At 35.9% G+C, this 14,015-nt stretch overlaps 1 protein-coding gene and 1 long non-coding RNA gene across 14 annotated transcripts in view; one reads left to right on the top strand and one right to left on the bottom strand.

Moving 5' to 3' along the window:
* The window catches only part of LOC105233267 (glutamate receptor ionotropic, kainate 2), a 144,586-nt gene extending 140,188 nt beyond the window's left edge, over nucleotides 1–4,398 (top strand). For 12 of the 13 annotated variants that reach the window (XM_049448670.1, XM_049448661.1, XM_049448662.1 and 9 more), the window contains 6 exons: nucleotides 23–299; nucleotides 389–587; nucleotides 678–903; nucleotides 3,690–3,802; nucleotides 3,863–4,012; nucleotides 4,068–4,398. In XM_049448670.1, coding sequence (XP_049304627.1) covers nucleotides 23–299; nucleotides 389–587; nucleotides 678–903; nucleotides 3,690–3,802; nucleotides 3,863–4,012; nucleotides 4,068–4,262 — 1,160 coding nt within the window. In that variant the 3' untranslated portion in view covers nucleotides 4,263–4,398. Of the gene's footprint in view, nucleotides 1–22; nucleotides 300–388; nucleotides 588–677; nucleotides 904–3,689; nucleotides 3,803–3,862; nucleotides 4,013–4,067 lie in introns of those variants that run through there. The other variant, XM_049448672.1, reaches the window with a different exon arrangement.
* On the bottom strand, nucleotides 4,071–12,844 carry LOC125776492 (uncharacterized). The gene is made up of 3 exons (XR_007421752.1): nucleotides 9,973–12,844; nucleotides 9,841–9,908; nucleotides 4,071–4,209 (listed from the first exon to the last, which is right to left on the bottom strand). It is a non-coding gene; the product is annotated as an uncharacterized LOC125776492 (long non-coding RNA).
* Nucleotides 12,845–14,015: the final 1,171 nt, after the last annotated feature.

Below are 14,015 nucleotides of genomic sequence, written 5' to 3'. Positions count from 1 at the left end.
ATCTACAACTCCTTTCAATCAGGCATTGCTATTTTGTTTACTCAACCACAAAAATCGCCCGCTAACAATTTTTCATTCATGGATCCTTTCTCTAGACAAGTTTGGATTTATTTGGGCCTCGTCTATATTGGTGTATCGTTTTGTTTTTTCATATTGGGGCGATTATCGCCAACAGAATGGGACAATCCATATCCATGTATTGAAGAACCTGAAGAACTGGAAAATCAATTTACATTAAATAACTCCTTTTGGTTTACAACAGGGGCATTTTTACAGCAAGGTTCTGAGATAGCACCAAAGTACGTACATATTTAAACAGATCGTTACCACAACCCAATATAAACAATATGCATACTATATTTTATTTTCATTTGCATTTTTTATTTAGGTCTCTTTCTACCCGCACTCTTGCATCTATTTGGTGGTTCTTCACCCTGATAATACTATCTTCATATACTGCCAATTTGGCAGCTTTTTTAACTATCGAAAAACCTGTTGGACTTATAAATAATGTCAATGAATTAGCTAGTGATACAAGAGTAAAATATGGTGCTAAAAAGACTGGTTCTACGCGAAGTTTCTTTTCAGTATGGTCTATGACTCCTTTCTAATTCACTTTTTCCCTTATTGATTTGAAGTTTATTTTTATAAATATTAAATATGTACATATTTTTTAGACCTCTGAGCATGAAACATATAAGAAGATGAATGATTTTATGGTCGAAAACCCGGATTTACTTTTCGAGACAAACCTTGAAGGAGTAAATCGCGTGAAAACCGATAACAATTATGCTTTCTTAATGGAATCCACATCGATTGAGTACCACATTGTGCGCGAATGTAATTTAAAGAAAGTTGGCGAACCACTCGATGAAAAGGGATATGGAATCGCAATGGTAAAAAGTATGTTTTGTGTTACAAATAATATAACCCTCACCGAAAACATATTAGATGAGCTTAAGATATGGCGGAATGCTTCCGCTAAATGTATGAATAAATGTGACTGGAGGCAATATTAACCTCTTAGCTTTGATTCAATATGAAAAAAGTATTATTTAAACAAGTAAGAAAGCGCTAAGTTCGGATATAACCGAAAATTTCATACTTTTGCAACTTGCATGGATTACAGCCGGGTAATACTTTCAGGTATACATATATGGTTTGTTAATTATATGGGGTCTAGGACGAGTTTTCATTCGATTTTATAAATTCTAAGCTCAAAAATGAACCATTATTAGAAAAACACGCTCTCTCAAGTTTATTAAGATAACTCACATATTGGCCGATATATGCTTAAAAAGTCACCCGTAAGGTCCAAAATCTTAATATTAGGTATATATGGGCTAAGGAATATAATGACACAATTCAAACTATTTTGATACACAGTCCTACTATTATCAGGAAAGCATTATCTCACATTGACCGATATTTGTTGTAAAAAGTCAACTATAGGTACTAGGGTCGCAATACTCGGTACGGTGAAATCAGAATGTCAGTAGAATATCATGTACCGGATTAGAATGAAGTCGCTCGATCGGGTCTCGAGATTTGTGCTTTCACCCGGCTCCATTAAACCTCTATAATACCATCTCGGGGGTAAATTAAATGTCTCTGGCGTATTTAGTTATTGATTTTACGCATTTTTAGTAATCTTTCAGAGTACTGTTATATGAGTGAGCGGGGTTACCATCCGATTGCATACATTTGCACACTGTCGGTAAGTGCTCTTATAGTATTTGCACTAGGCGAATTTGGTTGTTGTAGCTTAAATGGTTTAAGAGATATGTGGATTAAACTTATTTGAGCGCGGGCCACGCCCATTTGTTCTAAACTTTTGCCCACCGGTAACCCTTGCTACTGCGATCCCCTATGCCAAATTAAAGTTTTATATCTTAATTTAGTGCTTAGTTATGGCACTTTATAGGTTTTCGGTTAATAGCGTTTTGTGTGCGCGGCAGTCGTCCAATTAAGCCCATCGTATTTTTTTTTGATACTAATAAACGCACATGCAGCAACATGTTGCAAGAATATAACAAGTTTTTAGTAATTACCAAAGGCACACCTATCAACTAAAAGTATCACACTTGTAATATTTTTAAATGAAACGTTTTCTCTAAGAGTGTTCGGATACACTTGACATAACATGCTAACATATTATAATATGTCAACACGATTTTTGGGTCTGACATCTACATTTAAATTTTAGTTGCTCCTATGACAAAAATAAGGAAAAAATTTTTTCCCGGTTAAAGTTTGCTTTCGTAGAAATTACAGCAATTTTTCGATTTTTAAGCAGAAATGACTGATTTTTACATATATTTTTTTTACAATTTCACTATAGATTATAATTAGAAAACTTTTTTTTAGATACAAGAGTCGTTTTTATTCAAGAGGTGTGATAAACAATAATATATAAATGTAAAATAGCGAGAAATTACTGCCTAAAAGTGAATATTTTTTGTATTTTTTTATGCTCATATGATCTCTCTCGTATTAAACCCCAAATATAATCTCCCATCATATTCTCGTTGTACTGTCCTTTACATCGACGTTCAAAGTCCATCACATCTTGGTGAAAACGTTCGCCTTGCTCCTCGGAGTAGGCCCCCATGTTGTCTTTAAATTCTTCCAGATGAGAATGTAGCATATGAAGTTTATGAGACATTCTGCTGCCCTTTTTGCCTTTGATGCCATTTTTTAACTGAGTAATACACTAATATTATTGTTACAGCTACAATAAACAGGTTAACATTCACTACTGTGCCTCTTACAAATAATAATACTGTTTACTTTCGGGTTAATCAAAGTGCTGCCATCTTTGATTTATGAAATAAATTAATATTTAACTGTTTTTCAATGTCGAGAATCAGAATTCAAGCATGAGAACAGAAACCCCAAAAAAAATATTTTTTTTGTTGACCGGTGTTATAAATAAAATAAAGATGGTATTGGTCACTTAAAAATTATAATATAATCATGGTTTTATAAGAAACCACTGATAGTTAAAGATTTTCAACGAAGACTCGACGAAAAAACAATACTATTGTTTGACTTGTAGAATCAAACTGTTTGATTTGTGTGATCAAACGTTAAAACTAAAATAAGATTCTTTTAGATCCTTACCACTGGTGGGGGGGGGGGGAAATATACACCTTATTTAAACTAAGAAATATTTCATTATAATTTAATTTTTAAATTTGTAAGCCTTATATACTATTTTTGCAGTCTTACTTATCTAATTAAATATATGTATGTGTGTGGACTACGTACCACATGGGGTTGCTTTTAACTGTACAATGTAATACATGTGTGTGTGTTATCATATAATTTATGGTTTGGGTTGTTTTCAAGTGCACAAGTGCATTTGTAATCAATTGCCCAAACCTAAGTAAATATGTTTCTATTATATTTCTTGAGGGCATGCGTAATGCATATTAGTGTATACGTGCTTCATTTATGTACATATCTGTCTTGCATATAAATGCATATATTTTTATGTGTTTATTTATGTACCTTTTGTACTGCCTCTGCCTTATCTAATATAATTATGCGGACTGTATAATTTATTACAATATCTTATTTAACATTTGTGAAATATATAAAAGGTTTAAATATAATGTTGTTGTCCGTCCTTTGGTAACAACGAACATGTTCAATTTCGAAGAACTATATTAATTTATTTCTTACAGATTGGCCATACCGCGACAAATTTAACAACGCGTTGTTAGAACTTCAGGAACAAGGCGTTTTGGCGCGACTCAAAAACAAATGGTGGAACGAAGTTGGTGCTGGTGTTTGTAAAGTATTGGGAATTTTATATTTGCGAATACTTCTGGAATAATAATAAAATATTATTTTTTAGAAAAAATCTGACAGCAGTGAAGTAAATCCCCTGGATTTAAAGAGCTTGGGTGGTGTATATCTAGTGCTTGGAGTCGGCAGCGGACTATCTCTAATATATAGTTTAATTATGTGGTGCATATATGTGGCAAGGAAATCCAACTATTATGAGGTGCATACACTTTGAGGGAATCCAAAGCTTTTATATACATTTACTCCTTCTCTAGGTACCCTTCGGTGACGCATTTTTGGAAGAACTACGTATTGCAATTGATGTTGCGAATAAGGAACGCATACTGAAGAGCGCACAATCCGTATACTCCCGAAGTCGAAACTCGCTTGTTTCAATCGATTCAATAGACACTGATTCTGAAATTGAAAACAGTTCAAAAATTGATAGAGAATCGGAGAAAACCATTTAGGTCCCATTTTTTCTAATTTGTGTGAACTTCTAACCATCATTATTGCAATTTCATATTTAACACTATGTAATGTTTATATACTTTAACAGCAAGTTTAAAATATTATATATTCCAAATGTTGCAATTATATAAAATACATTGTTTTGTTATCTTTTTCGCTTGGCATCGTTGACTGGAACATGCAACTAAATTGTCCGTTTAATCCACAGGAATTTGCACGGGAGCCGAACAAAATCTTTTGTTAAGGGGTTGCATGGGTTTCACAGTTTCAAAAAATCGAAAAAAAAAATTTTTATCTTATTAAATTCTATAACATTTCTAGAATATTGTCCTAAATTTTCAAGTTGATCTGATCAATACTTTCGGAGATACAACCCTGAGAACTTGTGCGCTCGAGGCAATCTAGGCTAAGTGCGCCGTCTTTAAGCGTGTTTTTCTCGAAACTGTGTTTTCAATCTTGATGAAATTTTACACAGGTCTTCGAGATATCATTTACAAGATCTTGAACGAAGGATTTTCTTTTTTTTTTTAATTACAACTATTAAAAACAAAATGTCGAGAAATTTTCATCGAAATTTGCATTTTTTTATAAAACGTCTGCTAAAAATCCAATTTTAATTTTTTTTTCTTTTTCCTTCGTCCAATACCCAGTTTATTGTCTTTACTAAAACACGTATTTTTTATTTTTATTTCTGATGATCCTGAAAGAAGTCCTGCTGACAGCGCAGATGCACCTTTTTCCCGAGGGACTGCCGGAAATGGCGTCGTAATGACTGCCATTTTGATATTTTTTCTTTTGAAAATTTTACAAAATGTTTACTAAATATGAGTCTTTTAAATAAAAAAAAATTCATTAAAATATTTTATTTTTTATATGTAAAAAAAATTATTGAAAAAAGGCCGTTTTTTGCCCGAGGAAACCCATGTAACCCCTTAACGTTAATGTTTTTTTATTTGAGGCTTTCATTAAGCCCCAAACATTCTCTATTCTTTCTTGATTCCATTTAATACAGAGTTCGCTCCTATGTTTCGTATCATTGTCTGTTTACAGTATCCAATATTGTTTATTTTGTCGCAAAGCATTTCAACTGATTTCAGTAAACTATTTTAAACAGGATTATCATTATAACGGCGTTTAGATGAGAATGAGCATGAATGAGGTCCATGAGCAGAGAACAATCCTTAAAAACTTTTGAGGTTGTTTAACCCTCGTTTTATTAAATGTTTATCCTTTTCTTAGCCAAATACCTCAATACAAAAGTGAATTCATCTCAAAATATTACATTGCTCCAAAAACTTTTGATTTTTTTTTTTGCGTCCATTGCAACCTCCTTTCGATTTGTGTTCGAAAGTCGGGGTTTTATTGCAGTAGCGCTGCATTTGGTCTCAGATCTCCGAAGTCTGAGATATATCTAATCTTTTCTTAAACAAGAGTTGTTTAGTTTTCCTTAGGTTGCGCATTGGTTTCTCCTCAAAAAAGAGAACAAAGGCTTTGACATAACTTTTCTGATTCTTTTCGTGATTCTTATCTCGACCTCTTTTCGATTTGTGTTTTTGATAGTAAGAGCTTTATTGCAGTAGAGCTGCATTTGGTCTAAGATCTCTGAAGTCCGAAATATATCTAATCTTTTCTTAAACAAGAGTTATTTAGTTTCCCTTAGGCTGAGCATTGGTTTCTTCTCAAAAAGGAGAACAAAGGCTTTGACATAAGTTTTCTGATTCTTTTCGTGATTGTTTTCACTTCCTGGCTTGTCAGCTATGTACATATGTTTCCAGTTCCTTCTATCGTCCAAGCCTCTGCACCATATACTCGTAGCAGGACGGGAATTATGAGCGACTTATAGAGTTTGGTTTTGTTCGTCGAGAGAGGACTTTACTTTTCAATTGCCTACTCAGTCCGAAGTAGCACCTGTTGGCAAGAATAATCCTGCGTTGGATTTCCAGGCTGACATTGCTGGTGGTGTTAATTCTGGTTCCTAAATAGACGAAATTATCTACAACTTCAAAGTTATGACTGTCAACAGTGACGTGAGAGCCAAGGCGCAAGTGCGACGACTGTGTGTTTGATCACAGGAGATATTTCGTCTTGCCCTCGTTCACTACCAGACCCATTTGCGTTGCTTCCTTGTTCACTCTGGGGAAAGCAGAACTAACGACGCGGGTGTTGAGGCCGATGATATCAATATCATCTGCACCACTACACCAGCAACTGTACACTCTTATAAAAGATTGTACCTGCTCGATTAAGTTCTGCAGCTCGAATAAATTTCTCCAGCAGGAGATTGAAGAAGTCGCACGATAGGGAGTCACCTTGTCTGAAACCTCTTTTGGTATCGAACGGCTCGGAGAGGTCCTTCCCGATCCTGACGGAGCTTTTGGTGCTGCTCAACGTCAGTTTACACAGCCGTATTAGTTTTGCGGGGATACCAAATTCAGACATCGCGGCATAGAGGCAGCTCCTTTTCGTGCTGTCGAAAGCAGCTTTGAAATCGACGAATAGGTGGTGCGTGTCGATTCTCCTTTCACGGGTATTTTCCAAAATTTGGTGAATATCTGGTCGGTTGTTGATTTTCCAGGTCTAAAGCCACACTGATAAGGTCCAATCAGTTTGCTGACGGTGGGCTTTAATCTTTCACACAATACGTTCGATAGAACCTTGTACGCGATGTTGAGGAGGCTTATCCTACGGCAGTTGGCGCAGATTGTGAGGTCTCCTTTTTTATGGATTGGGCATAGTACACTTAAATTCCAATCGTTGGGCATGCTTTCGTCCGATCATATTTTGCAAAGAAGCTGATGCGTGCTGTACGTAAGGGGTTTGAAATACCGTCCCACAGTTCTCTTATACCGAGTTGTTGACGAGTGCTCTCAGAGAGCAGGAGTCCAAGCCGAGTAGAAAATCTTTCGGCTGCCTGTTGTGATTGCAACTTCTCGACGTCGAAACTTCCTTGTGTTTGTTGGCGTGCGTTTTTTGCTACACAGAGGCGGGTGCGAATCTTTGCTGCAACAATATAGTGGTCCGAGTCGATGTTAGGACCTCGGAGCGCACGTACATCTAACGCACTGGAGACGTGTCTTCCGTCTATCACAACATGATCGATCGGGTTGGTAGTTTTTCGATCCGGAGACTGCCAGGAAACTTGATGAATCTTTTTATGCTGAAATTTAGTACTACAGATAACCATATTTCGGGCCCCGGCGAAGTCGATCAGCCTCAACCCATTTGGGGATGTTTCCTCGTGGAGGCTGAATTCACCGACCGCAGTGCCAAAGATACCTTCTTTGCCCACCCTGGTGCGGCAAGTGCGGTCCAAGCACTCATAAAAGGCATCATTGGTCACATCGTCCTTCTCTTCCATCGGGGCGTGGGCGTAAATCAGCGATATGTTGAAGAACCTCGCTTTGATGCGGATTTCGGCTAGACGTTCACTCATAGGAGTGAATGATAGTACTCGGCGACGGAGTCTCTCTCCCACCACGAATCCAACACCAAACTTGCGCTCCTTTATATGGCCACTGTATTAAATGCCACAAGGACCTACTTGTCTTTGTCCTTGTCCCGTCTATCGGATTTCTTGGACGGCGGTGATGTCAGCCTTTATTTTCACGAGGACATCAACCAGCTGGAGAGCGGCACCTCCCCAATTAAGGGACCGGACATTCCAAGTGCATGCCCTCAAATCATAGTCTTTAATTCGTTTGCCATGGTCGTCATCAAAAGGGGGGTCACTCATCCGAGGCTTGTTGTTTCCTTTCATTCTTCTTCTTCTTTACTGGCGTAGACACCGCTTACGCGATTATAGCCGAGTCAACAACAGCGGGCTGTTTTTTCCTTTTCATTGGGGGTGTTTTTTTACGTGGCGGGTCTCAAACCCAGCGCACAACCCTAAGTATGTAGGTAATATTTCGCCTTCTCAGTTTAGCTCGCCTTCAAACGGATGTTCTTAGGCTACCCAGAGGATACTTGGTCAAAGACCGGAAGTCGTGAGCTGCTTAGGTCATATGTAAAAGAATCGTTTCTGGCCACTCCCATGTTAATGGCAATCAGAGAACTTTCCTCACTTGCGTGAACTTCTACACATGACTCCATCCTCCCGCGAATTGATCGCGCAATGGAAAAACGATATTTTTGAACGCGCTGCTTCTTTTTCTTAGATTACACTAAAAAATTGCAGTTTTTTAATGAAAAATTAACAGTAAATCTTATATATTTGAGTTGTCAAAATTTTCGATTCGATTTTCCACTCGACTTACACTCCTACTCTCTGAGAGAACTCATCGGCAACTCGGTATAAGAGAACTGTATGACGGCATTTCCAGTTTCTTACGTAGGGCTGTAAACGAAACCATTGGTGTTCGAAAAAGGCAAAAGAGCGATGAGCCGTTCGATACTAAACGAGGTTGTGGACTCCCTTTCTTTCTACTGCTCTTCTACAAGAGTGGACAACTGCTGGCGTACGCCGATGATCTGGTTGTAAACGAGGACAAGACGAATATTTGTCTGTCATCAAACAAACAGTCGTCGCATTCGTGACTTAGTCCCACGTCAAAGTTGACAGTTATAACGTCGAAGTCGTAAATAATTTCACCTATTTTGTAACCAGCATTAACGCCAACAACAAAGTCAGTCTCGAAAGGTAGATTAACTCTCCCCACCAGGTGCTATTTTGGGTTGAGTAGGCATTTGAGAAGTGAAGTCCTCTCTCGACGAACAAAGACCAAATTCTAGAAGTCAGCGTTCTGCTATATGGTGCAGGGGCATGGACGATGACAACATCTGATGAGTCGGCGTTATGAATTTTCGAAGCCACGTAAAAGGTATCTACGCTAATAAAAATAAGATATTTGGAAAATGTTGTTACACCAAACGTGTTTAGGTATGTACTATTCCTTAAGTGTTTCGCGAAGCCAATAAAAAATGTAACTATGGCATTATATTGTTACCATGACTAATGATACCCTTGACAAGAAGGAACGAGCGGAGCCGAGGGTTTGGCTAGTGTTTATAAAAATGAGTTGCACTAATAATAGATATTTGCGATAGTTTCTAAACGGTAAAGTGCAGGCATGAATAAGTACGGAAGGGCTAACTAATTAAATTTGGATATAACTGATGATTTTAGACTCTTGCAATTTGCAAGAATCAAAGGGGAAGAAATACCTTAAGCTACAAAACTCCAACCAGAGGATCGGAATCCATGCATTATAATGCCTCTCCAAGCATTAGTTCTTAATTGTAACGAGAAGGCCCTCCTACATACAGTTTTCTATTTTTTCTTATTATCAGATAGAAAAATTTTAATCTCGCTTCCAACTACTTGAAAAAATATCTTGTTCCTTAGATTTTGTAGGAAATTAAATGCTCTACAAAAAAGGGATTCACGATTTTTTCGTAAACGTTTAAAAGATATTAACGGTTGAAGTTTAAATATTTCTGGGAAAATTTTTTATTTCTTTTAAATTTTATAACTCAATGAAAACAAATTATTATGAATGAAAAAAATAGAAAATTCTAGAAAATTAATATATAAAAATTAGCTTCTGTTTTAAATTGGTAATGTAATACTGCGTTACTTACTTTGTTTGTTAGGGACTTTTAAATTGCAGTGAGACGGGTCTCAATGGCATCCAGCTTTTGGATTATATCTGGAAAACATAAATATATTTTTTAAGCAATTACTAATATATTTATATATTAATACATTAATACATTATATCTGCATGGCCGGCAGACGATGGTGACGGTACCACAATACTTTATGGTTCTATCCAACAGATACATATATTGATGGAGCATATGAGAGCCTTGCAAGCAGTATTTGGCAACGTCAATGGTACTGATTTGCTGTATGCACAAATTACGTCCAGAAGCACATAGATTTAAGTAATTTTGTAAATTGTAGCTCGAAAATAAAAGAATTATTTTTCAGAGCTGGAATATATTTTAGGATTCGATTCCTTAAATAAAAACTTAATTGAACATACAATATGTATAGAAAAAAAAGAAAATGAAATAAGACAATAAATACACATTTAGTGTACTGATGCTTGGTTACAAAATATTCAATCTATTTATTTACATAAATGTATATGGTTGAAACAAACACAGCAAAGAGAAAAAATTAAATAATACAATGAAAATTCAATTAAATGAATATGTAGGTAAATGTTCTCTATAAAATATTCACTTTGTGATGTTAACTGTTGATGATATTCATGATTTTGTATGCCTGCAATACAACGAACAACGAACAAAATTTGAACTCGTCATTGCGTCGTTCGTCTCTCCTCCTCTAGCTAATTAACATTACAATATGTTTAGAATGTCGATAGCTTTTCTCTCTCTTACTTACGTAAGTTAAAAAAAAAAACAAAAAAAAATTAATATTTTTCAAAAGTTATATTTTTTTATTGTAGTAGTAGTTTCCTTGTGCTTCGATACAGCGTTTAGCCCGGTCAATTAGCATTTCAAATAAGTGTTTAAGGTCATTTTTCCGAATGCTCTTGAGAATATCGGTCGTCGCCTTTTGGATAGCTAAAATGTCCTGAAACTAGTGTCCTTTCATGGGCAAATGAAGTTTTCAAAATATGTAGGTAAAAATCACAGGGTGCCACATATTTGCGTCGACCGATGACGCACGGTATTGTGGTCGAGCAGGACGAATGCGTGACAAAAGACGCTTCATAACACCAAGGTAAAACACAGCATTAATCGTTTGGCCAGGTGGGACGAACTCTCGGTGTACAATACCATCGGAATTGTAAAAACAAATCAGCATTGTCTTTATTTTTGACTTCTGAAGACGACTTTTTTTCGGTCATCACGACTTTCTTGGAATCGCTTAAACTATTCATGCACATTACTACGGGATAGGCACTGAACACCATAAACTTTTTTCATCATTTGAAATGTTTCAGTAAACGTTTTCCCAAGTTTAAAACAAAATTCAATATTTTCTCTTTGTTCAAAATGCATTACGACCGATGACCAAAAGCTACTGTCACTTTTTGATCGATAACATCGATTGTAGTAATCCAATTGTCTTAAAATTTTTACGAAATGTCAACAAGAGATCAAACTTTTTATTTCATATACCCATTAATAGGTGGCGCCACCAGAAACTGTTATATTTAAAAATTTCTGTTTCTTTTGCGACAGACCTTGTACATACATACATATGTAGCATATGGGAGATGTGGGTATTATCGACCCTATTTTATCTACTTTTGCCAATGCTTCATACATGAATATGCCAATACTAATAAAATGTTTCCTGATAATTTAAAATAGTGTTATATGGCGTGGTTGCAGTCCAATTTCGCCCAATTTCGCACTGTTACATAGGAATGACAGAATAATATCACGGACTTGGCGTAGGGGAACTCTTCCGGAGTTAAAAAGTTCAGTCCAATGTTAGTAGTTATACATTATTTCCAATGAACCACAAAAAGCTTAAAAAATCTGCAAATGAACATTCGATAATCAAGTGCAAAATTATATAGTTTCCCCCTAAAGTTCTACTTAGGATCCGTCCCTCTAAATTCACATATTTTCGTCATTGAACTATAGTATATTCAATATTATTCGTACAACTATTTTGCTAATATAAGTATGCATACATATTAACCCATAAATATATACGGTATAACGTCAACCGGAAGTTTGAAAATCTTATATTAGGCATATTGGTTATAAGCGTAGTAGAATTAATACATATTATGATAATTTAGTATATTTTTTATCTGTTATAGGGACAAAGATGCAGCGTTATAAGAAAACGTTCACTCAATTTTATTAAGTCAGCTGAAAGTTCGAAAGTTCCAAAAAATGTATACATACATGGGGCTAAGAAAATTATTTATCCATTTCAACCCATTTTTGACATATAAGCATAATATTATCAGAAAATGATTCTCTCCGAGGTATATCTCACTAATTGGCCTATATTTTCGATGAAAAGTTCTCAATAGGAACTGGAGTTCACAAATTTGGCGTCAGGGATTTGAATAATTTCGGTCAGATTTGGTCAATTTTTGGTCGTAAGGTAGCACATAATTGATTGCTTCATGATTTGTACACTTGAAAGTAATTTCGCCCCTTTTTCGCACTGTAATGTAGAAATGCCAAGATTATCTTACGTAACGGGTTTCCACGTAAAAGTGAGCGGTGCAACGCCCATCGTTCAAATTTAACACCGGTTCCTATAAAGCCCACTCGTACTATCTCGGATGGAAAATTTAATGTCTCTGGCAATGTTGTAATCCGATTTTTTTTTCACACTGTCGGTAGAAGTGATTAAAGGATTTATACAGAGCAAATTTAGTAATTATATTTCTTTTGCACTGAGGGCAGACGGAGGGACAGACACACAGTCACTCGGAATTCAACACAGAGTCGGATCCCCCCCAAAAGTAAAAAGTTATACTATATTTCCAGTGAACCACAAAAATCAAAATCAGATTCATCTTATTTTCAATAAAGTTTTTAAAATTTATTTCTTGCCTACAGACCGGCATGCAAAATAAACCAATGCTTGCACAGGACAAACATTTGTCTGTATGTTACGAAAGCAAACCATAATACAATGAAATCCGTTCAAATTGCTTTGGAAAGATATCTGAAATATTCAGAGAAGTTACAACATTTTTTTAAATTTCAAGACCAAAACGTAACACTGTTTTAGCTCAATTCTTGGGCAAAAATTGTGCAGCTATGTGAGACAAAGTGGGTACATGATGATACATGTGGTGACATGATGCCGTCCTTCAATTCACAGTCACCCTTCCAGAAATCGTTCAAGTACTGCCAAAAATAAGCGAATGGAAGAATAGAACGACTGCAGTAAAAGCGTATCTCAAAGCTGTGAAGACTTTTACAGGCTTTCTGCATACAATCCATTCATTGACACAGTCATGCAAGATTTAAAAACGCGGTTTTCCTATGAAGTTCTTGAAAGTTTCAATTTGAGTCAGCTGTTACCAAAATTTAACTCAAATTTGGAAGAAAACGAATGCCTGGTTAGACTTTTTGGGCAAATCTTGCCCGGAAACAAAGAACTGCAAAAAACGAAGCTCAAAGCTGAAGTAGCGCTTTTATAACAACAATGGAAAAAGAAAATTGTTACGACAACACAAATGCTTTTTGCTTTAGAAACCCGCAGCACTTGCGATAAGGATATATGTATGTACATACATATATCCGTCGATTCGTATACTCTGCACTTTGCCAGCCATAAATGCTAGCGCTGAACGATCCTTTCTTCTTTGCGCCGAATTAAGACTTGGCTCAGAACAACGATGCTCCAGAAAATATTGAACGGCTTAGCACTCCTCAACATAATCTAGGACATTACTGTGGAACCAGAAGAAAAAATAGAAAGATTTAGTAAAATGAGGAAACACCGTATTGATTTCATGCTGTAAATTAAATGTTGAAATATGTATGTATAAAAAATAAAATTATTGTTTAAAGTTAAGCATTTCTCAAATCAGTTATAAAATCATAAAGTTAAGAGCCCCCAACAACCTCCCGTCCAAAAAATTCTACTCTGGATCCTTCCCTGCAACTACATATCTATCTCGATTAGTTTTAGGTGATACAAACAACCGTTGCGTAAACAAAAATATACTTTATAGCAAGAGTATAAAAAAGTGCTTCAAGTTTTACATGCTGAAGATAACTTGGCCGAGTGTTGCTACCCTACATCGGATTGTACAATTATTTTCTCTATTATACCAATATGTTTTTAGAAC

The sequence above is a fragment of the Bactrocera dorsalis genome, chromosome 2, assembly GCF_023373825.1.
Source record: "Bactrocera dorsalis isolate Fly_Bdor chromosome 2, ASM2337382v1, whole genome shotgun sequence".
NCBI lineage: Eukaryota > Metazoa > Arthropoda > Insecta > Diptera > Tephritidae > Bactrocera > Bactrocera dorsalis.
The sequence above is the reverse complement of the archived record's forward strand: the minus strand, read 5'-3'. Positions and strand labels throughout refer to the sequence as shown.